The sequence below is a fragment of the Vanacampus margaritifer genome, chromosome 20 (assembly GCF_051991255.1).
Source record: "Vanacampus margaritifer isolate UIUO_Vmar chromosome 20, RoL_Vmar_1.0, whole genome shotgun sequence".
NCBI lineage: Eukaryota > Metazoa > Chordata > Actinopteri > Syngnathiformes > Syngnathidae > Vanacampus > Vanacampus margaritifer.
In genome coordinates this window covers 11,444,812-11,470,915 of record NC_135451.1, presented here as the reverse complement: position 1 = coordinate 11,470,915, position 26,104 = coordinate 11,444,812, and the positions used below count along the sequence as shown (strand labels likewise).

At 35.5% G+C, this 26,104-nt stretch overlaps 1 protein-coding gene across 3 annotated transcripts; it reads left to right on the top strand.

Moving 5' to 3' along the window:
• Positions 1–1,532: 1,532 nt before the first annotated feature.
• arhgef4 (Rho guanine nucleotide exchange factor (GEF) 4) lies at positions 1,533–25,602 on the top strand. 3 transcript variants are annotated; one of them, XM_077554672.1, is made up of 14 exons: positions 1,533–1,838; positions 4,058–4,260; positions 4,747–5,253; positions 5,389–5,518; positions 13,425–13,573; positions 18,730–18,909; positions 18,984–19,187; positions 19,252–19,431; positions 19,507–19,739; positions 20,882–21,011; positions 21,573–21,704; positions 22,653–22,896; positions 24,644–24,721; positions 24,858–25,602. In XM_077554672.1, the coding sequence occupies exons 2-14, from the start codon at positions 4,174–4,176 to the stop codon at positions 25,013–25,015; spliced, it is 2,412 nt and encodes an 803-aa protein (XP_077410798.1). In that variant the 5' UTR covers positions 1,533–1,838; positions 4,058–4,173; the 3' UTR covers positions 25,016–25,602. The 3 variants fall into 3 exon arrangements, with proteins under 3 accessions (XP_077410798.1, XP_077410799.1, XP_077410800.1); XM_077554673.1 differs by lacking the exon at positions 1,533–1,838 and having other exon boundaries at positions 3,925–4,254; XM_077554674.1 differs by lacking the exons at positions 1,533–1,838; positions 4,058–4,260; positions 4,747–5,253; positions 5,389–5,518 and adding an exon at positions 7,281–7,796.
• The last annotated feature ends 502 nt before the right edge of the window (positions 25,603–26,104 follow it).

Here is a 26,104-nt window from a genome sequence, read left to right as displayed (position 1 = left end):
AATACAAATTGTTTGAAGAAGCTTGAGGTCAAATGCTAAATCAACACATGACTTTTCAGCATTCTTCCAAATACAGATTTCAACAATAATAGTATGACAAAGGATGTGTTGAAAATGTTTTGAACTCATTAACTGCCATCGACGGCTATAGACGTCAAAAATTCTTTTGAACTATTTCTATTAGTTTAACAATTTTCCCACTTTTGTTAACAAGAGTATGTATACCTATTTTGTTTATTGTATTACAACAGATATAAAATTTGTGATTAATCGTGAGTTAACTAGTGCAGTCATGCGATAAATTACGATTAAAAATTGTAATCGCCTAATTTTTAATAACCTTTTCTTTAAAAAAAAAAGAGCTAATTAAAAATTAAAAACATTTTTTAAAGAAAAGATTATTAAAAATTAGGCGATTACAATTTTTAATCGTAATTAATCGCATGACTGCATGGCTCTCTTTAATAATCTTGAATTAATCGCATGACTGTCTCTTTAATAATCTTTTCTTTAAAAAAATAAAAATAAAATAAATTGTTTTTTTTAAGAAAAGATTATTAAAAATTAGGGGCATCAGGCGATTAAAATTTGTAATCCTAATTAATTGCACTCCACTACCAATGACGGCTATAGACGTCAAAAATTCATTTGAACTATTTCTATTAGTTTAACAATTTTCCCACTTTTGTTAACAAGAGTATGTATACCTATTTTGTTTATTGTATTAGAACAGATATAAAATTTGTGATTAATTGTGAGTTAACTAGTGCAGTCATGTGATAAATTACAATTAAAAATTGTAATCGCCTAATTTTTAATAACCTTTTCTTTAAAAAAAAGCTAATTAAAAATTAAAAACATTTTTTAAAGAAAAGATTATTAAAAATTAGGCGATTACAATTTTTAATCGTAATTAATCGCATGACTGTCTCTTTAATAATCTTTTCTTTAAAAAAATAAAATAAATTATTTTAAATTATTTTTTTAAAGAAAAGATTATTAAAAATTAGGGGCATCAGGTGATTAAAATTTGTAATCCTAATTAATTGCCTGACTTCACTGCCAATGACGGCTATAAACGTCAAAAATTAATTTGAACTATTTCTATTAGTTTAACATTTTTTTCCCACTTTTGTCAACTCGCGTTAACAAAAGTATGAAAACCCAGAATTTTTTTCAATTGTACATTTAGAACAGATATAACATTTGTGATTAATCGTGAGTTAACTACTGAAGTCATGCGATTAATTATGTATACAAATTTTAATCACCTGGTGCCCCTAATTAAGAATGTATTTTTTTTGTTTTTTGAAATCGCGTCAGGCGATTACAATTTTTAATATTAATTAATCGCTTGACTCACGATTAATCACAAATTTTATATCTGTTCTAAATGTACAAAAAAAATCTAGGCTTTCATACTCGTTAACAAAAATGTAAAAAAAAAAAAAAGTTAAGCAAATAGAAATAGTTCAAATTAATTTTTGACATCTATTGCTGTCAATGGCAGTGAATGAGTTAATTGTGCAAATTTGACCTTAAGACAAATAACACTTAACATCTTTGTGAAAAGTGTATAATGTCATTGTAAACCACAAAATGACATTTTTATACAAATTGAAATCAATTGTAAAGGTTCATTCGTCACATGTAAAGGCAATTGGTCATCATTCTTTGACAGATCTGATTGAGGTGATCAAGTCCCATAACGGATCAGCGGGCAGCATCTCTTTTCTTTTAGTTGCACTCGTCACAGGTCGAAGGCAGATACAGGAATGTGCCCTCCTCCTTTTCGCCGGGCGCCTTTCCTGGAGATCCAAGACACCGAGGACCTTCAGGTGGACTCTTGCTTCAAAATTGCTGACTGAGCGGATCTTGAAAATCAAATCAAGCAAAAACTATGGTTAACAAACCAGTTCTCGGTAGATGTAAGTTAGTTGAAATGTTCTCACCCATTGCCAGTGAGTAGAGGCCAAAAGTGAGTTTTTCATTCAATAATTCACTGTCCCCCGTCTTATGTCCATGCTGTAGTTACTATGCACCAGAAGGACTATTTTGGCATACGAGTGCCGTTTTGCCTCACTTAATAACTTTCTAGTGTACAGAAAATAACCGCAATGAAATGTGTGTGTATGCAAATGAACTCATTCACTGCCATTGACGGCTATAAACGTCAAAAATTCATTTGAACTATTTCTATTAGTTTAACATTTTTTTCCACTTTTCTTAACAAGAATATGAAAACCTAGACATTTTTTTAATATTTTTTTTTTTTTTTAAGAAAAGATGATTAAAAATTAGACTTCAATAGTTAACTCACAATTAATCACACATTTTATATCTGTTCTAAATGTACAATAAAAAAAATGTCGAGGTTTTCATACTGTTGTTAACAAAAGTGGGGGAAAAAAATGTTAAACTAATAGAAATAGTTCAAATGAATTTTTGACGTTGATAGCCGAACTATTTCTATTAGTTTAACATTTTTTTTCCACTTTTCTTAACAAGAGTATGAAAACCTAGACATTTTTTTTTTTAATAATCTTTTTTTTTTTAAAGAAAAGATTATTAAAAACTAGGTGCATTTTAATTGTAATTAATCACATGACTTCAATAGTTAACTCACTAAATGTACAAAAAAAAAGTCTAGGTTAGAAATAGTTCAAATGAATTTTTGACGTTGATAGCCGAACTATTTCTATTAGTTTAACATTTTTTTCCACTTTTCTTAACAAGAGTATGAAAACCTAGACATTAAAATTGTATTTTTTATTTTAAAGAAAAGATTATTAAAAATTAGGCGCATGAGGCGATTAGAATTTTAATTGTAATTAATCACATGACTTCAATAGTTAACTCACGATTTAAATAAAACATTTTTTGTTTGTTTTTAATATTTTTTTTAAAGAAAAAAACATTAAAATCTATCAAAATTAATTACATAATAAATAAATAAAATTAATCACAAATTGTAGATTTGTTCTAATACAAAAAAAATGTATTCCCACAAAACAAAAGTGGGAAAAAAATGTAAAACTAATAGAAATATTTCAAATGAATTTTTGACGTCTATAGCCATCAATGGCAGTGAAAGAGTTAATAGAAAGTATAGACAGATTTTCTTTTCTAGGTTTTCATACTCTTGTTAAAAAAAGTGGGGTGAAAAAAATGTTAAACTAATAGAAATAGTTCAAATTAATTTTTGACGTTGATAGCCGAACTATTTCTATTAGTTTAACATTTTTTCCCCACTTTTCTTAACAAGAGTATGAAAACCTAGACATTAAAATTGTATTTTTTATTTTAGAGAAAAGATTATTAAAAATTAGGCGCATGAGGCGATTCGAATTTTTAATTGTAATTAATCACATGACTTCAATAGTTAACTCCCGATTTAAATAAAACATTTTTTGTTTGTTTTTAATATTTTTTTATAGAAAAAAAACATTAGAATCGATCAAAATTAATTACATAATAAATAAATTAAATTAATCACAAATTGTAGATTTGTTCTAACACAAAAAAAAAATGTATTCCCACAAAACAAAAGTGGGAAAAAAATGTAAAACTAATAGAAATATTTCAAATGAATTTTTGACGTCTATAGCCATCAATGGCAGTGAAAGAGTTAATAGAAAGTATAGACAGATTTTCTTTTCTAGGTTTTCAGACTCTTGTTAAAAAAAGTGGGGGAAAAAATGGAAATAGTTAAAAATAATTTTGGACGTCTATAGCCGTCATTGGCAGTGAACGAGTTAAAAACCTTGATGCGTTTTTTTTCTTCTTCTTCTCCAATTCATTTAGCATTTGCCGTTTTCCTCAATGGGCTGATCGGTAATGCCCTCCTTGACTTGACGGCGCAAGTATTTATAGCCAGGCATCTTAGCGTCTGTCCTTATTATCACAGAGATCACCGTGCACGTCTTTTCCGGGTGGATTAAGCCGCTGTAGGAGGATCAGAGAAATACCACGGAGTGAAAGCTTTTCTTTTACCTTGTGAGCACAAGAGCCTCAATACCGATCATTCATTTTAAAAAAAAATGTGCTGATTTTATAGGATGGGAACCTAAATCGGGACGATGGGAGGAACAGAGAACGCCGTGTGCGTGTAGTCTGGATTAAGACCCTGACGGTTTGAACCTGTTTCGGTTTACAACAAGTGCGAGATCCACCATGGGAGCGGTGCTGAGTTGGTTTTCTACGCGCTTTTACTTCCTGTTGCTGGATACGGCCTGCGCTTTGACACACAGCAAAGTAAGCGTATGTATGACTTTAAAAGGTTTTTTGGCTGGTGCAGGTTACTGTTGAAATCATTTACACAAATGTGAGGAAATTCATGGCATGGCAGTAAACAATATGAGTTACAAAGGATTAACTCTTTGACTGCCAGACGTTTCCAGAAACGGGTTGTCCCCAGTGCCAGCCGATTTAAGAAAAGTTTGTTTCTACCTTATTCCGTTTTTCAGTAATCAACAATAGAAAATGGTTAGTTTCACCTCTGTTTTGAAACAAACGTCTTTTAACGTCTTTGGCAATCCTCCATAGGATTTTACTAAACGTTATTTAACGTTTTTGGCAGTCAAAGAGTTAAGAGTAGAAATTTACTCCAGATAAAAAAAAATAAAAAATTCAAAATTGGTTGAACCGATAACATATCATGTTTGTTTATTTTCAATTTTGAGTTGGATTTTGAATGGCATGACTGCAATGTCATTTCTTTTTTTTTCTTTTTTTACCCCCCCCCAGCCTCAAGAATACCCCGAAGAACCCCCCCAGCCGTTGAAAGGATGCAGAACAGACGATCGTGTTTTAGGCGATGACGTCATCAACCGGAGCCAGAAAACGATAGGAGGAGGCTACGCTACAATTTCAGATTCAGATCTTCGCCACGAGGTGGAGGATTCTCTCAACGCTCTTGTCGGACTTGAGGTTCAGCCAACGCCGTCGCACAGATTCTGCTTTGGTCCGAGTAAAACCCGAAGGATAAAATCACTATCGGTTCAGCATAACCGCAGAAAGGTGTTTGCCGTGTGTGTGGGAAAAACACACACGGCTGGGAAGAAAAACTCGGACAACTCTACGATAGCTTTGAAATTCAGCACCGGGGACATTTGCTCGTTGGATTGCGCAGAGAACCCCAAATTGCCACAAGACCAACAACATCAATCAAGTACCAATCATTGCATTGAAGTCAATGAAAGAACAGAGTCGAGTGTGCAAAGCATAAACAAATCTGGAACCTTTAATTCAAAGGTAAGTACTTTCTTCTTCCGCTCTATTCCACATTCCCCGTAGCTCTGAACAATACGGAATTGCCCACTTACATTTTCACGCACGTGTGCATGGGGAAAGTATGAAACAAAAAAAAAAAAATTCTCATTCTGACAGACTAAAGTCAGAGTGACCGTTGGACCCAATAAGGCGTTCGGACGGTTGTCCCTCAAGGATCACGGTTTCTCGCAAAGCACCCCAGTTGGTCTGGATTGTCTGGGCTGGAGAAGACGCGTTTTCAAATTTTGTAAGTATCTGGTCAGTCACTCTGTTGAATTTCCAATATCAAGAAAGGTGTGTATATATATATATATATATTAGAGGTACAATGTTAATCGATGAATTGACAACTAATCAATTTATCAAATTAGTCGATAATAATTTTCGATAACCGATTTATCTATTTCAATTTAAAATGGCGCAAATTCTTACAATTTCAGCTCCTCAAGAGTACATATCCTCCGATTTCTGTACTTTTCCATAAAAGTGGACTGATTGTCTTTGTTTTGAACACAAATAAAGCAATTGCTTTATATATACTGTATATATATATATATTAGGGGTGTGAATTGCCTCGCTCCTGGTGATTCGATTCGTATCACGATTCATAGGACACGATTCGATACCAATTAATCCTGATACGAATCTATGAATTGATTATTGCGATTTTTTTTTACCTCAAATTTAGAAAATACTAATCAGTAAACTTGTACACTGTAAGATTTGTATAAAAACGTATTTATTTATCTTTAAATCCAGGCTTATAACTGAGCCACTGCATTTAACAAACAGGTTGCAGTCTACGATATTTGAACAGCACTGAAATAAAATATTGAGGCTTAATGTTCCATTAATATAATATTCTTTCATGCTTAATGTGTGAATCCCTAACCCTAAATAAGACGTTTTGTTGAATATTCCCATGAAAAATTGATGTTTAAAAATCGATTCGGCCGCACATCGAATCGATTCGAGAATTGCGCGCTGTGATATCGCGATATATTGGCCGAATCGATTTTTTCCTAACACCCCTAATATATATGTATATATATATTAGAGGTACAATCGCTAATCGGTGAATTGACAACTAATCAATTTCAATTTAAAATTGTCCAAATTCTTACAATTTCAGCTCCTCAAGAGTAAATATCCTCCGATTTCTGTACTTTTCCATAAAAGTTGACTGATTGTCTTTGCTTTGAACACAAATAAAGCAATTGCTTTATATATATATATATATATATATATATTAGGGGTGTGAATTGCCTCGTTCCTGGCGATTCGATTCGTATCGCAATTCATAGGTCACGATTCGATATCGATTAATCCTGATACGAATCTATAAATTGATTATTGCGATTTTTTTTTACCTCAAATTTAGAAAATACTAATCAGTAAACTTCTACATGTACACTGTTAGATTTGTATAAAAACGTATTTATTTATCTTTAAATCCAGGCTTTGAAAAATTGATGTTTAAAAATCGATTCGGCCGCACATCGAATTGATTCGAGAATTGCGCGCTGTGATATCGCGATATATTGGCCGAATCGATTTTCTTCTAACACCCCTAATATATATGTATATATATATATATATATATAAATTAGAGGTACAATCGCTATCAATGAATTGACAACTAATCAATTTCAATTTAAAATTGTCCAAATTCTTACAATTTCAGCTCCTCAATAAAAATCCTCCGATTTCTGTACTTTTCCATGAAAGTGGACTGAAAAATAAAGCTATATATATATATATATATATATATATATATATATATATATATATAGTGTGTGTGTGTGTGTGCGCGCGCATCTCCCTGGAGAAAACTGCACCAGCCGCCACCGGCGCTGCTTTTTTATTTTTTTTTATGTCTGCACATGCAATTGCCAGCCATTGACATAATCGAGCCTCAGAATCCCCCCCCTCCGCGAATACCCCCCCCCCCGCAAATACCCCGGTGATGTCATGCTACACTGTTGAATTAGAGAACGAGAGAGGGGAGCGAGAGTAGCGGTAGCGAGAGAGAGGGCGGTGTGCAAACAGGGTGGAGGGAGACACAGAAACAGGAGCAGAGAGCGGAATGGAAGCGAGGATGGCTCGCCGTGACTCTCGCGTTACGTGCACGGGCGTAGACATAATCAAGCCGACAGCTGACGCTTACCTCAGCGAATAGCGCTGCCACCGTCGTTCGTCTTCCGTGGCGGCGGAATAAACGCGCTTCGTTTTTCTATCGCTCAATACAATTCCCTCCCTTGTTGTCGGCGTCCGCATCAAAATGCGGACCCATCAAACCTCGGAAGAGAGCGCGCCCCTGCCCAAGGACAGTTGTGGTAGCGGCGGCGGCGGCGGCTCAGGGGAGTCGCCCGGGTCCGACTGTCATGGAGCATCCCTGACAAGCGGAATTATGGTGGACGCTGGTCTCGGCGGATGTCTCAGGGGATTTGACGGTAGCCTGAGCGGCACTTTGAGGGGTGTCCTGTCTCGCTACTGGAGCTTGGAGAGTCTCCACTCCACCACAGGTAACCTTTTCGATTTGATCTATTCAAAATGGAAATACTTAAGCGTCATCGTGTGGGAAACGACGGGTGGCAACAGGTTGACATGTCACGGGAGTTCTTTAGGAATAGGTTTTCGGTCAATGTTTTCTCCTTGTGTTGGACTTCACATTTACAGTTTAGGAACTTACGAGTTCAAAGTGGATCTGATGCGGAATGGCTTGGAGTAGTTGAGGTCATAGGTCAAATTGCATGCGTATACTCTCACAGGCCAGTTGACTGGTAACATGTCCAAGGTGCAACTACAATCTAGAAATATCGTATCGAAACCGTATTAAAGAACACTTGGACTTTTTAGAGATATTTTTTAAAGCACCTGTTCTCACTTTCACTCTTGTCTAGAAATAGATGATCTTAACTCATTCACTGCCATTGACGGCTATAGACGTCAAAAATTCATTTGGACTATTTCTATTAGTTTTCCACTTTTGTTAATAAGAGTATGAAAACCTAAAAAAAAAAAAAATATTGTACATTTAGAACCGATAAAATTTGTGATTAATCGTGAGTTAATTATTGAAGTCATGTGATTAATTACAATGAAAAATTGTGTTCACCTGACGCGATAAAAAAATAAATAAAAGATTATAAAAAATTAGGGGCGTCAGGCGATTAAAATTTTAATTGTAATTAATCGCATGACTTCACGAGTTAACTCACAATTAATCACATATTTTATCTCTGTTCTCCAAAAAATTGTAGGTTTTCACATTCTTGTTTACAAAAGTGGAAACAAATGTTTAACTAATAAAAATAATTAAAACTAATTAAATTAATGCTAACATATAGACAAGCTAACAGAAATTAGCATAGATGTTACAGTTGCTATAAACTTTAAACGACCGCCACACAATGAGCAGCAGCACATAAAGTGTAAACAAAGAGACCAAGATAAATGTATACATTTTTTAAATCCACAATCGAATTAATGCAATTTATATATATTTTTTTCAGAGGTGAAGTAAAAATAAACAACTAAGATACTGTGATTGTATAAGCGTGCATACCCTCTTGCATATAACCGGGGGTGCGGCTGTGTTCAGAATCAACCAATCACATTCAAAAAAATCAGGCCACACCTGCCACCATTTAAAGTGCCAACAAAAGTTCAGCTTTTCCAGTAGGCTTTTCCTGACTTTTTCTTTCTCTGCTATGATATTCACAATTCCAGGTGAATAAAAAAATAACGTTTTTTTATGCCACCATGGTGTTCTCTTGGCCTTGAACAGTGTTCTGTTTGTGCCAAAGCACTCCTTTTGGAATGACGGCCAAAAAAGTTCAAACGTGGGTTCTACTGACCGTACCGCATTTTCCCACAGGTCATTTTTGGGAGGTTTTGTTGCTTTGAAATGCTGTCTTGTACTGCACGGGTCAAATGGCAGTGAGTTCCAGAGAAGGGCAGCAGAGGTTGTAGAAAATAGCCAACTATGAAGTGAAAGAGATTTGAACCTCACTGAAAAATAAAAACTATTGACAAGAAGTCGGCTCCAAACTTCATGAACCCAAGACTTCATGAAAACAATTTCTGCGTGAAAAACTGAGGGATGGAAGGAATGCGTGTCTCAAAGCATCAATCAGAAAAAAAGAATGCACAATTCTCTCTAGGATATAGGTCAGTGTAGAATAGCCATTCATCCTGGGTGACTTCATGCTCTCCCTCGACTGAATTTGCTGGTGATGAGACGACTCAAGTTTGCAAAGATTTTTTTTTTTTTTCAAGCATTCTACATTAAAATGGCGAGCCGAAAGAAGAAAAGATTTGTATGCTCCCTGAGGGCACATACTTTTAAATGTATTTCTGGGAACTGGTTTGTAAAAATTGGTTTTACTTTTAGAACCTGGCACTTTACAAATTCTACAGCAGGGGGTGTTCATATACGTCGATCAGGATTGAGCAATCGATCGCAAAAGGTACACTCTTAAAAACAGTCGGGTCAAAAGTAACCCAATTATGGATAAAAAAATGGACCGATCCACTCTATGGGGCAATTTGACCCAACTTTTTGGGTCGTTTTATACAAATGACCATATGTTTTTTTTTTTTTTTTAATTAATTAATTAATTAATTTCTTGAGAGAGCTCAGTATTGTTCAATCGGTAATTTTACGATTCGACATGACATTATCATTGCTCTCTTTTTAAAATTTTAAATTTTTTTAATTTGTTAATTGTTAAATTTGTAAATTGTTAAATTTGTAAATTGTTAATTTGTTAAATTTGTTAAATTTGTTAAATTGTTGAATTTGTAAATTGTTAAATTTGTTAAATTTGTAAATTTGTTAAATTTGTTAAATTTTTAAATTGTTAAATTTGTAAATTGTTAAATTGTTAAATTTGTAAATTGTTAAATTTGTAAATTGTTAAATTTGTAAATTTTTATTTTGTATATGCGTGAGTATGTGTATGTGTGCGTGCGTACTCATTAGTTCACCTAAAACCTATTAAAAATCCCATACCGTTCACAAATTACCCCATTTTTTAACCCAAGTAAAGAATCTAACCAGCAAAATATGAGTTGTTTTACGCTGAAAGACCAATTTCTTGACTCTGAGTTGGGTCAAATCGACCCAAGTGAGAGAATCGGTCCATTTTTGACCCATAGTTGGGTTATTTTTGACCCAACTGTTTTTAGAGTGTAGTAAGCAAAACAAAATCAACAATCACGAGGGGTTGGCTCACGAGGATCCAAATGCAAGAGAACCACGGCAGGGATGCATGTTATACTGAAACCGATTTACTTAACAAAAACCACTAACAGGTGTACTGGGTGAACAAAACCAACAAAGATCTGAAAAGACCAAAAAAATCAAAGTAACAACAAAACACCAGTGGTGACAGCGACAATGAGCCAAACCAGACAGAGGGGAGACAGGAGACTATATACACACACACTAACGACACAACAAGACACACCTGGGGCAAGACACAAGTGGCTGAGGGCACTGATTGGTTGATACGAGGAAAGGGCGGGATTACACGCAACAAGACCAAAGGGAGACACACAACCAAAAACAGAAACCAAATATGACATGGCTGCTGGAAAGAGACAAACAAATAATACTAAAATAAAAAAATAAAATAAAATAAAATAATAAAAAAAAAATATATAAAATTTTTAAAAAATATATATATATAAAAAAAAAAGAAAACCCCTCAACACTTATGTATTGTACCTTATGCACGGAAGACTGTAGAGTGCCTAAGTACTACTTAAGTCCAAAACACACACTGACTATATGCAATTGTTGCATGTATGCTGCAAAAAATGTTTCCATTTCATACGGATCATTTTTGGTCAGTGAGTCTGGAGTGCTTCCCGTCGGCGTTTGGCCGTCTCTTCTTCCGCGTCGTTTGCTTGCCTCTACTTGCAGAAGTAGAGGCCGGAGTGTGGAAAAAAAAAAAGAAGAGTGCCTTTAAAGACGAGGATGCATTATAACTCGCCGGGGCAGCAGTTCATGCACTGGTTACGATTCCGTAATCCTTTTTAAGGCTGGGTTCGGGTTTGAATTTCCCGTACTCTTATCTGTGGATGTGATAATCAATTATGAAATGTATGACTCGTTTAAGATGACTTGATGACATCATCGTCGGTAAGAATTGATTATTGCTGATTAGTGCTCAAGAGCAATTTGTTATTTCAAATATGGAGGAATCACTATTACTACTAATAAAATTCTGGGATGACCGAAATGCTGTATATTATATAATAAGAAAGCAAATTAACTCATTCACTACCAGTGACGGCTATAGACGTCAAAAATTATTTTGAACTACAGTATTTCTATTAGTTTCACATTTTTTTCCCGCTTTTGTTAACAAGAGTATGAAAACCTAGAATTTTTTTATTGTACATTTAGAACAGATATTAAATTTGTGTTTTACCGTGAGTTAACTCGTGAAGTCATGCGATTAATAACAATTACATTTTTAATCGCCTGACGCCCCAAATTTTTTATAATCTTTTCTTCTTTTTTTTTTAATCGTGTCAGGTGAATACAATTTTGAGTTGACTATTGAAGTCATGCGAATTACAATTAAAACATTTAATCGTCTGACGCACCTAATATTTTAATTATCTTTTTTTCTTTTGAATTATGGGCATCAGGCGATTTATTATTTTTTTTATTGTAATTAATCACATGACGTCCCTAGTTAACTCAAGATTAATCATGAATTTTTAGATCTGTTCTAAATGTACAATACATTTTTTTCTAGGTTTTCATACTCCTGTTAACAAAAGTGGAAAAAAAAATTAAGATTAAAAAATTAACTAATAGAAATAGTTAAAATGAATTTTTGACGTCTATAGCCGTCACTGGCAGTGAATGAGTTAATTCAAAAAAGAAAAATCTGTAGAAATTGTTGATGACTTTATAATTGGGATCTGTTTTTGTCAACCTCTAGAGAACACCTTATAGGATTATAAACATGCTAATAATGCCTGGTAGGATAAATGTGGTCATCAATCACCACACATTACATCAATCAATCAACATATACAAAAATGTATTGTAGCAATCCAAATGAGTCTTTACTGTATTCTTTTCATCAGTCCCACAATGTCCACACGTTTTCCTGCTAAACGCATTTGTTTGTTGGTGATGGCTATGATGAGGCGTGACAGCGAGAGTATTTTTAGCTTCTTTGATAGGTAGCCTCGAAGCGCAGGCGTTTCATAGAAAGCCGTGATAAAACACAATAATAGCTCTGCAAAATTAGATCGGCTTTCTTCTTTGAAACACAATATCGAGCACACTTCCCATTTCACGTGTTGTACTTATTCTCTGCAGGCTTAGGGGCCTTTCAGAGGTGAAGGGGTTGCTTCACTTTTGATAGCCGGTCACAGGGCTGACATAAGTTAGCTCATTCCTAGAATTGGAGGACAAATAAATCTTATGTTATTAAATCAAGTAAAAGCTTAGTTGATACTCTTTATTTTAGTTTTACTCCAATTACAGTAATAGTGTCGTCAGTAACAGGGCTGCGAATCAACGTTAATGTTAGAGCTATTCAAAAAATGCTAGTTGCGTTAGCTGCCATGCTAGCAGGTCAAAAACCAATCCTAGCTTTGATAGTAGTGTTACTGTGTCTTTTTCTGAATACATGACTAACAGGGTTGCTTTGGTGAGAATGAAACATTCCATCAAAGCTGAACACGACGAGAAAAATAAAACCACAAAAGAGCAGTTATCTTGGTCTAGCCGTTGTTAGCGCATTTAGCTTGATGATGTCATTTCTGTGATGATGTCATTTCTGAATCATGGTGCTCCCTTTTTTCTCTCTCTCTTCTTCCAGACAACTAAAAAGGTTCAAAATCATACCAAAAAATAGATAGCTGATTTAAAACGTAGTTTACGTGTTATATTTAACATGTATGTTAGCTGTTTTCTATTTTAAGTAATATTTTGATGTCCCCCAATCCTCAAAAAGGGGCTAGGCTTATCACATGCGCTACAGGCCAATTTGAGTCCTCAAAAAACCCAACATAGCAATCAGTGCATGCTAGCGTTCGATATGTAGCACACATTTAATCGAAGTGCAATTTGCCATGTTTCTTTCCTTTTGTCCCATTGACCCCCTTTCACCCTGCAGCGCCTCTGCCTGACGGGGCCTCCCAGAAATCGAGGTCTGGAGAAGAGCTGGGCAGTGAGGAAGACTTGCTGTATGAAGAGTTCTGCGGTTCTGTTCACTGTTTTGGACATCCAGGAGGAGGCGGCGGAGAGCAGCTAGCTGTCAATGAGGTATTTTATTTTTTTTAAATTTTTTAATTACCCATTAGATTACCAGTTAGCACATACACATGGGAAGTGAAAGAATTCATACCAAATTGGATTTTTGACGGTTGAGAGAATGCTTGCAAACTGAATCATGTTGCTAAGTGAAGGTGTACCTTGCTCCAAAAATGCTAAAACGTGTCCACCCTGTCAGCAAGCTCACATATTTAGCTGCTAGCGTGTACATTGCCTGTTTGTAGTTATTATTATTATTATTATATTTATTTTTTTAACGTGGGCGATTGACCAATATGCATTTCTACCATCTACTTAATACAATGAATATATTGAAACTTAATGGAAAATCTCCCATTTTTGGGGGGTGAAATGGGGAAAGCTCAAAGATACCTTATGTTGTATGGATGACCTGTAATGTATTAATGATAGAAATGTAATTGAAATTATATATCTTGGTCTCATTTCTTTGTATCACAAAACCAAAAAAAGGGCTGTGTAGACTTTTTAAATGCCTGGATGGATTTTTTTTTCAACTTTGTGTCATGTGTGGAAATTTAAGAATTTCCCAGAAGGAAATCCATTGAGTATCTATCTATCCACCCCCCCCCCCCCCCCATTATAATTAATCTAATTTTTGTGGCACTGACCGGATTAATTGCATGAATGCTGAAAGCATAGATTATATTCAATGTCATTTACCATTATTATTTTTTTCCCCAAAAACATTCCTTTTTTTTTCTTTTCTTTTTTTTTTCTGGAGAGCTCAGTATTGTTCATTCGGTAATTTTACCGATTTGACATGTCATCATCATTGCGCTCTCTTTTTTTTTTTGTATGTGGTTGATTATGTGTGTGTGTGTGTGTGTGCGCGTGTGTGTGTGTGTATTCATTAATTCACCTAAAACCTATTAAAAAAAATCCCATACCGTTCACCTAAACCGAACACTTCCAGCCAGAGTCGTGAGGCCGTCAAGAGACCCGAGGAAGGACCAAAGAAAAGAAAGGAAAGAAACATTCCATATTTCGTGAAATGCAGTATGATTTCACATAAAAAAAAATAAAAAATAAAAAAATCCCAATCCGCTTCAATGACGTCTTTCAGCATTATTCCACATTATTCAATACAATTAGATGTATTAATATCTATAATTAATAACATGCATGCATTTCACATGCATTCAAATATTAGCATTCAGCTTTCAGCATTCACACGCAATTTCTTCAGAGTTCATATTTAGTGTTGTTAACGACGCCCTTTGTGGTATGTCAAGGAATTTCGTTAAATTTTACACGGACTTTAAATGTAAAATTTGCTTCTTCTTTTTTTTTTTTTTTTCTGGAGAGCTCAGTATTGTTCATTCGGTAATTTTACCGATTTGACATGTCATCATCATTGCTCTCTCTTTTTTTAATTTTTTTTTTATATATATTTTTTTAATTTATTTTGTTTGTGGGTGAGTACGCGTATGTGCATGTGCATGTGAGTGTGTATTCATTAATTCACCTAAAACCTATTAAAAAATCCCATACCGTTCACCTAAACCGAACACTTCCAGCCAGAGTCGTGAGGCCGTCAGGAGACCCGAGGAAGGACCAAAGAAAAAAAAGGAAAGAAACATTCCATATTTCGTGAAATGCAGTATGATTTCACATAAAAAAATAAAAAATAAAATAAAAAGCTTAATCAGCTTAAATGACATCTTTCAGTATTATTCCATATTATTCAATACAATTAGATGTATTAAAATCTATAATTAATAACACGCATGCATTTCACATGCATTCAAATATTAGCATTCAGCTTTCAGCATTCACACGCAATTTCTTCAGAGTTCATATTTAGTGTTGTTAACGACGCCCTTTGTGGTATGTCAAGGAATTTCGTTAAATTTTACACGGACTTTAAATGTAAAATTTGCTTCTTCTTTTTTTTTTTTTTTTCTGGAGAGCTCAGTATTGTTCATTCGGTAATTTTACCGATTTGACATGTCATCATCATTGCTCTCTCTTTTTTTAATTTTTTTTTATATATATATTTTTAATTTATTTTGTATGTGGGTGAGTACGCGTATGTGCATGTGAGTGTGTATTCATTAGTTCACCTAAAACCTATTAAAAAATCCCATATTGTCACCTAAATTGAACACTTCCAGCGAGAGTCGTGAGGCCGTCAGGAGACCCGAGGAAGGACCAAAAAAAAAAAAAAAAATTTAAAATTTGCACGCGTGCACATGCACAAGTGAGATTCAGTTCATTGTTCAGCTCTCGTCTCCTCTGTCCTCCATTTATATGCCTCTGCCAAACAACCCACCCCCACCCCCACCTTTCCTCTTCAGGGGTTGCTAAGGCGCAGCCTCAGTCGTTCTGGTATCCAATATGCGCTCACGTACTCTCTGTCCTGATTGGCTGCCGGCTCTGCAAGGGTGTGCGCAGAAAAAGAAAGGACAGGACGGCAAAAAAAAAGGAAAAAGGGACCATCCTGGAGGGCTCAGACAGAGCTTCTCTCGCCAGACCACAGAGCATCCTTTTTACCAGGAAAAGCTGGATGGAGACAGCAAGCGATCGTTTTTTTTGATTTTGGATGTTTTTTCCTGTCAATGGAATGGGAAGAGGAACACCAGCCAAAAACAAGAAGATAGACACATGATGGACAGTAAGAGGAGATACACGAGGCATAAACAGTCAAAATGCAGCATCACCTCCTGCCATAAATCTTGATATTTCGAGCGTCGAGAGGAACGCAAGCGGTGCAAGAAGAGAGAGGAAAAAAAGGAGGGGCTGTTCCGTGCTCGAGCCACAAATAGCTCTCGCACCTCCTCAGCAAGCCTCCACGAGCAGGCCGAGGCTCCGGCGAACGTCGTCAAAGTGGCAGGAGGGGAAGAAGCGGAGGCATCGGCCGCCACCGAGACGGGGAGGAGAGAATCGTCCAGGGCCGGCGACAAAGACGGACGGGAAGAGGGGTCCGAGGACGCGGTGTGGTGCGGGGGCTCGGTGCTGAGGGGAAGCAGGCGGAGGAGGTGTGGAGCCCCCAAGCCGGAGGAGGCGGACACCACCGAACTGATGGCTCGGGGCAGCGGTTCGGGAAGGTGGAGCAGGCAGAGGATGGGCTTGGTCAACACCGTGCTGCGCTGCAACCTGCCGCCAGAGACGCAAAAAGTGGTGGTTTTCTTCATCATGATGCTGCTCATCATCATCAACGTGGTGCTCATGTTCCTGCTGGCTTTCCAGTAGGGCGAGGACCACGCCTCGAACCAAATCCAGAATGTTTCCACCATGAAGGAGGAGCTCGGCTTCTGGTATCGGCGGGGGTCTAAAAAGGGAATCTTGTTTGGCCGACCCGACCTACTCTTTGCCTATATATGTAACGTCCTTTTCACTGGCAAACGCTTAACATGGCTCAGATATGTTTTTTTCTTTTTAACCTGTTCAGAGCTGCTGAAAAACAGAATGCTGTCTTTCTTGAAGCAGAAGTTTGCTTTTTGATTATCAGTCTCATAATCAGTCAACATTCAGCAGAACTGAGGAAGAATAGTGCACTTTTCACGTTTTTTTTTTTTAAATGAACCTATCCACTGTTATTTGCTGAAAAACTCACCGATTTGCTGTTTTCGTACGCAGGCCAAAGCAATTACAAAGCAACGTGTTACTTTGGCACCATCTTGCGGCATCTTGGTGCAACGAGGAACTATGTTGTAATGACTTGGAGGAGCTTCGTTTAGACAAAAGTAGTGCTTTGCCGGCATCTTGTGTCATATTTTGTGCCATGGGGCGACAGTGATGCCTTGAGCAATGAGCTTAATTTGTTCCGAGATCACACTTGTATCTCAAATGATCAGTTCCCATAAAAATGAATGGTAACTACCACTAATAATAATTAATTTCTAATGTGCTTTTTCATAAGAAAAAAACGCACTCAACAGTATTATACTATATAATAACATTTTCTCTGCTATTGTCCTTCCAATGCCAAAAAACAATGTTAAATGATGGTGACCAGATTTTGTGAGTTTTACGGTGCCATCTAGTGCTGGGAGTCTAAAATGCACTTGTATTTCACATTTTTGCTCGTATCTCAAGACAACAGCAAAAAAAAAAAAAAAAAAATCGCTCATATCTCGGGAAAATCACGGCACTCGTATCTCAAGGCATCACTGAATTTTGAAGTGATTTGAGTTTCTTTTTGACAAAACTAGTGCTTTGCTGCCATCTTGTGCTTGTCTATTACAAACATTTTGGGAGGATGTCGATTATTTCTTGGCTTATTTTTGCCGAACATCGTAGAATCATGTTTACACACTTACAACCGATTTCTCTGCCTATTTCTGTCCTTCTGCTTTTGCTTATGTGACAAAACATAACGCTGATACACGAGGCGTGTCAGAAACGTACCAGGATTGGTGTCGGAAAAAAGATTTCAAACCCAAACTACGTGTTTTCCCCTGACCGAGACGCACGTCAACGACGACTCAACAAACTCGCGCCTGCTCACAATGCCTCGAGCATCTGGCAGTTCCTGGCTGGGATGAGCTGGAGCAACCTTCGTAAACCGCAACTGTTTTGAGAGTTTAAATTAATCTTTAGTGACACCAATCCTGGAATTTGTCTGACACACCAAAAAAAAAAAAAAAATCCACTGAAACCAGCCTCAATGTCTTATTATTTTTCAAGCAAAATCCTAAAGTACATTTTGTAAGACACTGCAAACAGGCACTCTTTTATAACATGGAAGAATTGCTGCTCGGAGATATGCTGTCGTTTACTAACCGGTCTTGGCTCAGCAACTCTATATGTGCTTACTGAATCTTCACTTTTTCATTCAAGATGTGTGACACAACATCGTGCTCGTGTGACTGACTGAGAAAAATAATCTTAAAATTGATTTCAAACTTGTTTTAATGTGTCGAAACAATAAAAACAGTTTGAAGCTATTTGCCTTGTGATTGTTTTGGTAGCGTGTTAGCAAAAGTGGATCTGTATGACATTAATGCCTTCATCTTAATCTACACAATATACGTCAATTTGATCTTATTTTTAACTCATTCACTGCCAGTCGGGTAAAAATTCATATTTGACGTCTATAGTCGTCTTTGGCGGCGAACGCGTTAAAAGTTGATATAGTGAATGCCAAACGATTTCTCCGTGGATCCTGCGTTGCCTCCCTGCAGCTTATCAGCGATGGCAACGTGGTGTACGCCGAAGCGCTCTGGGATCACGTCACCATGGATGACCAGGAGCTCGGGTTCAAGGCCGGTGATGTCATCGAAGTGGTGGACGCCACCAACAAGGAGTGGTGGTGGGGTCGGATAATAGACAACGAGGGCTGGTTTCCGGCCTGCTTTGTTCGGGTGAGTCCAAAAATGAGGAAAGGAAAGAAATGATTGGAAAAAAATTCTATAATATTCTTTTTTTCATCCGTTAGTTGCGTGTGAACCAGGATGAGCCCACTGAGGACTTTCAAGCCCACTTACAGGTGGACGAGTCCACCGGAGGCAAAGGATGGCTCGCTCTCGGATCCTTCTTGGGACCCGGATTGCCCGGCAAGGAGCAGATGAGGGCAAATGTCATCAAAGAGATCATGAGCACCGAGCGGGATTACATCAAGCACCTAAAAGACATCTGTGAGGTCGGCTCCGGCTCGCCATTCCCCGTCTGACTTCGGAAATTCTGATCCTGTTTCTAATCTGCAGGGTTACATCAAACAGTGCCGCAAACGGACGGACATGTTCACCGAGGAGCATCTTCGCACCATCTTCGGCAATGTGGAAGAGATCTACAAGTTCCAGAGAAAGTTCCTCAAGAACCTCGAGAAGAAGTACAACAAGGAGCAACCGCACCTTAGTGAAATTGGCTGCTGCTTCCTTGAACACGTAAGCAAGAAAAAAAACGCTGACCTCAACTATCCGGCCGCCTCTTAACTCGTCATACGTCCATCTTGCGCGCAGCAAATGCATTTCCAGATCTATTCCGAGTACTGCAACAATCACCCCAACGCCTGCATCCAGCTCTCGTTGCTCACGAAGGTGAGCAAGTACGTGTTCTTCTTCGAGGCCTGTCGACTCCTCCAGAAGATGATTGATATTTCTCTGGACGGATTCTTGCTCACGCCGGTCCAGAAGATCTGCAAGTATCCGTTGCAGCTGGCCGAGCTGCTCAAATATACCAACCCACAGCACAGGTGACTACAATCATTGCTAACAGGGTTTTAATCGAAAAATACACGACTCGGGGTTTCCGCGGCTCATTTAAAGCAACACTAAGGAAATTTCAGTTTACCTTGATTATGGCGCCGCCATATGGGCAAAGTCCCAAAAAAAAAAAAAAAAAAAAAGGAAGACCACATTTCTCATGAAGACAAGCGCATTGCGTCATTTTTAAGCTCACGACATTCAAATTGAATCCCGTCTCTGTAGCGAATGGGTAAAGGGGGGAAGTGACGTGTATGCCATAAAGCAGTCAGCATATTTGTAGTTTTTTTTGGGGTGACAGTGTTCCTACCATCCTCCTCAAAGTTGTTTAGTTCCAGTAAAAATGACACAGACCCCCCTCAGGCCATGGCAAAGGTACCATTTAATTAGTAATTTTAAGTCGATGACTCATCTGAAGAGTTATGAAAATATTTTATTAAAAAATTAAATTAAATTCAAAAAATAAATTAAATAAAAAAATTAAATTAAATTAAAAAATTAAATTAAATTAAAAAAATTCTTAGTGCTACTTTAAAAAACATTAAATATGATGCCCAGAAGCATTAATTAAACTGAAACACCATTGGTAGGCTGCTGGTTAGCATTTAGCACCAAGCTAAGTTACTGTATCTTTCAACGGGTTTTGTATTGGCACTCTAGTTGTAATTCATGATAAACAAATGGGCAGGAGTCCACAAAATGCTTCAAGTTCCAATTAATTTGCTCTCAATTTGTAAAAAATAAAATAAAAATTACCGTTCCGGTCACCGACGTCCAACATGAAACGCTAATGCCACCTAAAATTACCTCTACACAAATCGGACTCAATGTTTCACGTTTCTAACTGTATATCTTTTTAATTTTGTAATTTTTATAATGACTTTATCAATGAACAAAAAAAAAATACAATATTTTTATTAGGTTAAAAAAAAATTCCCCTTATGTCAATTAACAAGAGTATGAAAAATGTATAAAATAATGTGTATATGGAGTACGACGTGGGCATTAAATTGCATTTTAAAAAAATTGCATTAAAAAGCATTATATTGGATTTGCTGACACCTGCAGAAACAGTGTGACTACAGTATTTATAAATGAGTTGGTCCCAATCAATAAACTGTTTGATCCTTAGGGAGTATAAAGATGTGGAAGCTGCCCTAAATGCAATGAAGAATGTGGCCAGGCTCATCAATGAGAGGAAACGACGCCTTGAGAATATTGAAAAGATCGCCCGATGGCAGAGCTCTATAGAGGGCTGGGAGGTATTTGTAAAAAAAAAAAAAATAATAATAATTTTAGAACCTTTAACTCATTCACTGCCATTGACGACTATAGATGTCAAAAATTCATTTGAACTATTTGAATTAGTTTCACCTTTTTTCCACTTTTTTTTTTAACAACAGTATGAAAACCTAGTTTTTTTATTGTACATTTAGAACAGATATAACATTTTTGATTAACTAGTAAAGTCATGTGATTAATTATAATAAAAAAATTTAATCGCCTGATGCCCCTAATTAAAAAAAAAGAGAAAATATTGAAAAATTAGGGGTGTCAGACGATTACTTTTTAAAATTGTAATTAATCGCATGACTTCAATAGTTAACTCACGATTAATTACAAATTTTAGCTCTGTTCTAAATGTACAATTATTTATTTTTTAGGTTTTCATACTATCAAAAGTGGAAAAAAATGGGAAACTAATAAAAATAGTTCAAATGAAATTTTGACGTCTATAGCCGTCAATGGCAGTGAATGAGTTGATAGAACAATTGTTGGGCTGAGTAGCATGGCACATTTTGTACGTATTTATTTCTGCGCAGGGTGCAGACGTACTGAGCAGGAGTTCTGATCTCATCTTCTCAGGAGAGTTGACCAAACTGTCTCTACCACATGCCAGGAGTCAACAGAGAATGTTTTTCCTGTTTGACCATCAGCTCGTGTATACCAAAAAGGTCAGAGCAACTTCAAAAGAAAAAGGATTACCAAAATTATTTGGTGCAATTTCAGATACCGTTTCTCTGCCTTGTATAGAATCAAGAAATATTTGATATTTAATATTGGTCAAAGTTCCTAAAAGGGCATGAAGATGCGGTGCTGTTAGTCTGGCTTCCCAATCTTTTCAGATTTTCTCCTTAACTCATTCCCTGCCATTGACAGCTATAGACGTTAAAAATTAATTTTAACTATTTTAATCAGTTTAACATTTTTTCCCCATTTTTTTTAACAAGAGTATGAAAACCTCGATTTTTTTGTTTGATTAATTTTATTTATTTATTATGTAATACATTTTTGTTTAATTTTTTTAATTTTTTTCTTTGAAAAAAATAAATAAATAAAAGTTTTTTAATTTAAATCGTGAGTTAACTTGTGAAGTCATGCGATTAATCACGATTACAAATTTTAATTGCCTGATGCCCCTAATTTTTAATAATCTTTTCATTTTTTTTTTTTAATTTAAATTTGTATTTTTATTTTTTAAGAAAAAAATATAAAAAATTAGGGGCGTCGGCGATTACAATTTTTAAACGTAATTAATCGCATTACTTCACTAGTTAACTCACGATTTAAATTTAAAAAAAAAATTGTTTTTAATATTTTTTTTAAAGAAAAAAACATTAAAATTGATCAAAATTAATTACATGATAAATAAATAAAATTCAAATTGTAGATTTGTTCTAATACAAAAAAAATCTAGTTTTTTTTTGTCAACAAAAGTGGTAAAAAAATGTAAAACTAATAGAAATATTTAAAATGAATTTTTGACGTCTATAGCCGTCAATGGCAGTGAAAGCGTTAATAGAAAGTATAGACAGATTTAATCTTTCTGGCCTAAAAAAAGCTTTATTTATTAAATGCCAGATAGATGTGATGAAATACGATATTCTTATGAATCATTCTAGGACCTTTTGCGCCGGGACATGCTATATTATAAAGGTCGCCTGGACATGGACCACATGGAGATCGTTGATGTTGAGGATGGCAAAGAGAACCACTTTAACATTAGCGTCAAAAACACGCTGAAGCTGCGATCACTTTCCGGTGATGAGGTCCACCTCCTGTGTGCCAAGAAGCCCGAACAGAAACAACGGTGGCTTCGAGCCTTCGCTGAAGAGAGGAGGCGGGTCCAGTCCGACCGGGAGACAGGTCGGATGTGTTACGTGTACAGATTTTGTTGCCTTTTAAGATTTAATATGGTCATTTTACGGGAGGAGAAGCGTCGGTATGTGGTTTTCACTTCACAAAGTTGAGGAGTGGTCGAAAAAATGAGAACACTTGTTAAGCCATGTTACAGTGGTCATTCGGTAAGCCACGCCCCCTTAACGGCACACACTTCAGTTATGACTTTTAACTTGTCCGCAAGAAACAGTTTGTTTCTTTACATTTTCTTTATATGTTTTATAAAAAACAGTTGAATGGATTTGACTATTTTTTTCAGTTGTTCTTAAAGAATGTATTTTGTGGCATCATAATTTGAATTGTACACCGACTGTATACAAGCAAAGATGTGTGTGTTTTTTTGAGGGGTGTCATTTAACGCCACAAATTTTTTTAACACGCGATTATTGACCGTCCTTTACTTGGAAAGCCCGTACTGCGGGAATTCCAGCCGCAACGCAGCAGACACGTCCACGTCAAAATTTAGCCGTAACAAATTGAATAATAATGCATATATTTGTGGAGACTGGGGTTATATTTTACAATTTAAAAAATTTGCAGAATTTCACGAGTTACTTCATGTCAACGATTAGATAGCTCTTAACATAAAAAGAAAAATGCACTGAGCTGTTACCAATGTCTTACAAAAGCAATTATGCCATCTAGTGGCAGAAAATGACCTAAACACAAATCAATATCACACTTTTTTTTTTTTACAGTGCAGTCCATTTTTGAATTTCAACTCAATTTTATGATTTCTTCTGAAATTACTGTATCGATGACTAAAAGATGCAGCCATATTTTTATTTAACATTTTCCCCCACTTTTATGTGAACAAGACTTAAGAACAGATATAAAATTTGCGATTAATTTTTAATTCATGTTAACGATTAGATAGCTCTTAACATAAAAAGAAAAATGCACTGAGCTGTTACCAATGTCTTACAAAAGCAATTATGCCATCTAGTGGCAGAAAATGACCTAAACACAAATCAATATCACACTTTTTTTTTTTTACAGTGCAGTCCATTTTTGAATTTCAACTCAATTTTATGATTTCTTCTGAAATTACTGTATCGATGACTAAAAGATGCAGCCATATTTTTATTTAACATTTTCCCCCACTTTTATGTGAACAAGACTTAAGAACAGATATAAAATTTGCGATTAATTTTTAATTCATGTTAACGATTAGATAGCTCTTAACATAAAAAGAAAAATGCACTGAGCTGTTACCAATGTCTTACAAAAGCAATTATGCCATCTAGTGGCAGAAAATGACCTAAACACAAATCAATATCACACTTTTTTTTTTTTTACAGTACAGTCCATTTTTGAACAGATATAAAATTTGCGATTAATTGTGAATTCATGTTAACGATAAGATAGCTCTTAACATAAAAAGAAAAATGCACTGAGCTGTTACCAATGTCTTACAAAAGCAATTATGCCATCTAGTGGCAGATGTTGACCTAAACACAAATCAATATCACACTTTTTTTTTTACACTGCAGTCCATTTTTATTTATTATTAATATTTATTCATTTGATTTATTCTGAAATTACTGTATCGATGACTAAAAGATGCAGCCATATTTTTATTTAACATTTTCCCCCACTTTTATGTGATATGCTATTAACTACTTTTTTTTTTTTTTTTTACTGCTTTGAAACTATTCACATATACACTTCATTTGGAAGCGAACTGAATTAAACCGTCTTTTTCTTTCCAAAGGTTTTACTCTCACAGAAGAGCAGAAAAAACAGGCCATTCTGAATGCCTGCAAAAGATGCCTATCTGGGAAACCCAAAGGTACCAACCAATTATATTATTGACAAGATACTAACCCGGCTTTGTCACTGTGACATTTTAATTTGCATAATTCATTAGGCAGATTTGAAAATGTCCTCCAACTGCTCAATATATGTTTGTATGTGAATTTCCTCAGTGGTGAGCAGACCCTACTACGACTTACTCCTGAGACAGAAACACCCCTCCCTCCCCACCGCCTTACCACAACAGCACGTCTTCATGCTGGAAGAACCCAAGCGCAAAGCCTCCACCTTCTGGCACAATATCAGCAGACTGACACCCTTTAAGAAATAATACAAACAAGAATAAGCAAAAAAAAAAGGGGGGAAAAGGATGTTGGTTGTTAGGTGTAGAGGAAATGTTTATAGTTATTTATGCTGAAGGAGGAACCTGATGGAGAAACCGATGTCTGGTACTAATACTGAAAGACTTGGACTCGGGACTCCTAACTGTGCTGCTTGTCAACAAATGTGTTATTTCCGCTATATATTTCCACTATGACATGTTTTTTCGCTTGATGCCAACTGTTCACAGTGCCAGATGATTTTGTTTTCTTCTCTGTCAAGTTTATACCAAAGTGGAACTGGAGATTTTCAGACCTCTGGAGTTTGATCTTCAAAACAGTTACGGTAACGTTGAAAGTGTCCCCTGTGATGCACATGCAGTTTGAAATGTGAAGTTTTTTCTCAATATTTGTTTTTCATGACTGCTGCTAAGGCAACACAGTTGAGTCTATTTCTGTTCTTTTGTGACCTCTATCCACCAGTAACCTACCAACTATTTACTCTATGGCTCTCCAAGTATGTAGTACATCTTTGTACATCATACTGTACATGTTGTGAAAAGGCTCAGATTAAATGAACTCAAATTATGGTACACAATTCCTCAAATTTGATTATTGAGTCCCTTTTAATGTTTACTGTACAATGTGAGAGAAATTATATATAAATGATAAATTATATAATTATATAAATTAAAATTATTTTATTTTATCATATTTTTTTATTTATTTTATTTTACTGTACAATGCGAGAGCAATTATATATAAATGATAAATTATATAATTATATAAATTACAATTATTTTATTTTATTATATTTATTTATTTATTTTATTTTACTGTATAATGTGAGAGAAATTATTTATAAATGATAAATTATATAATTATATAAATTAAAATTACTTTATTTTATCATATTTTTTTTATTTATTTTATTTTACTGTACAATGTGAGATAAATTATATATAAATGATAAATTATATAATTATATAAATTAAAATTATTTTATTTTATCATATTTATTTATTTATTTTATTTTACTGTACAATGTGAGAGAAATTATATATAAATGATAAATTATATAATTATATAAATTACAATTA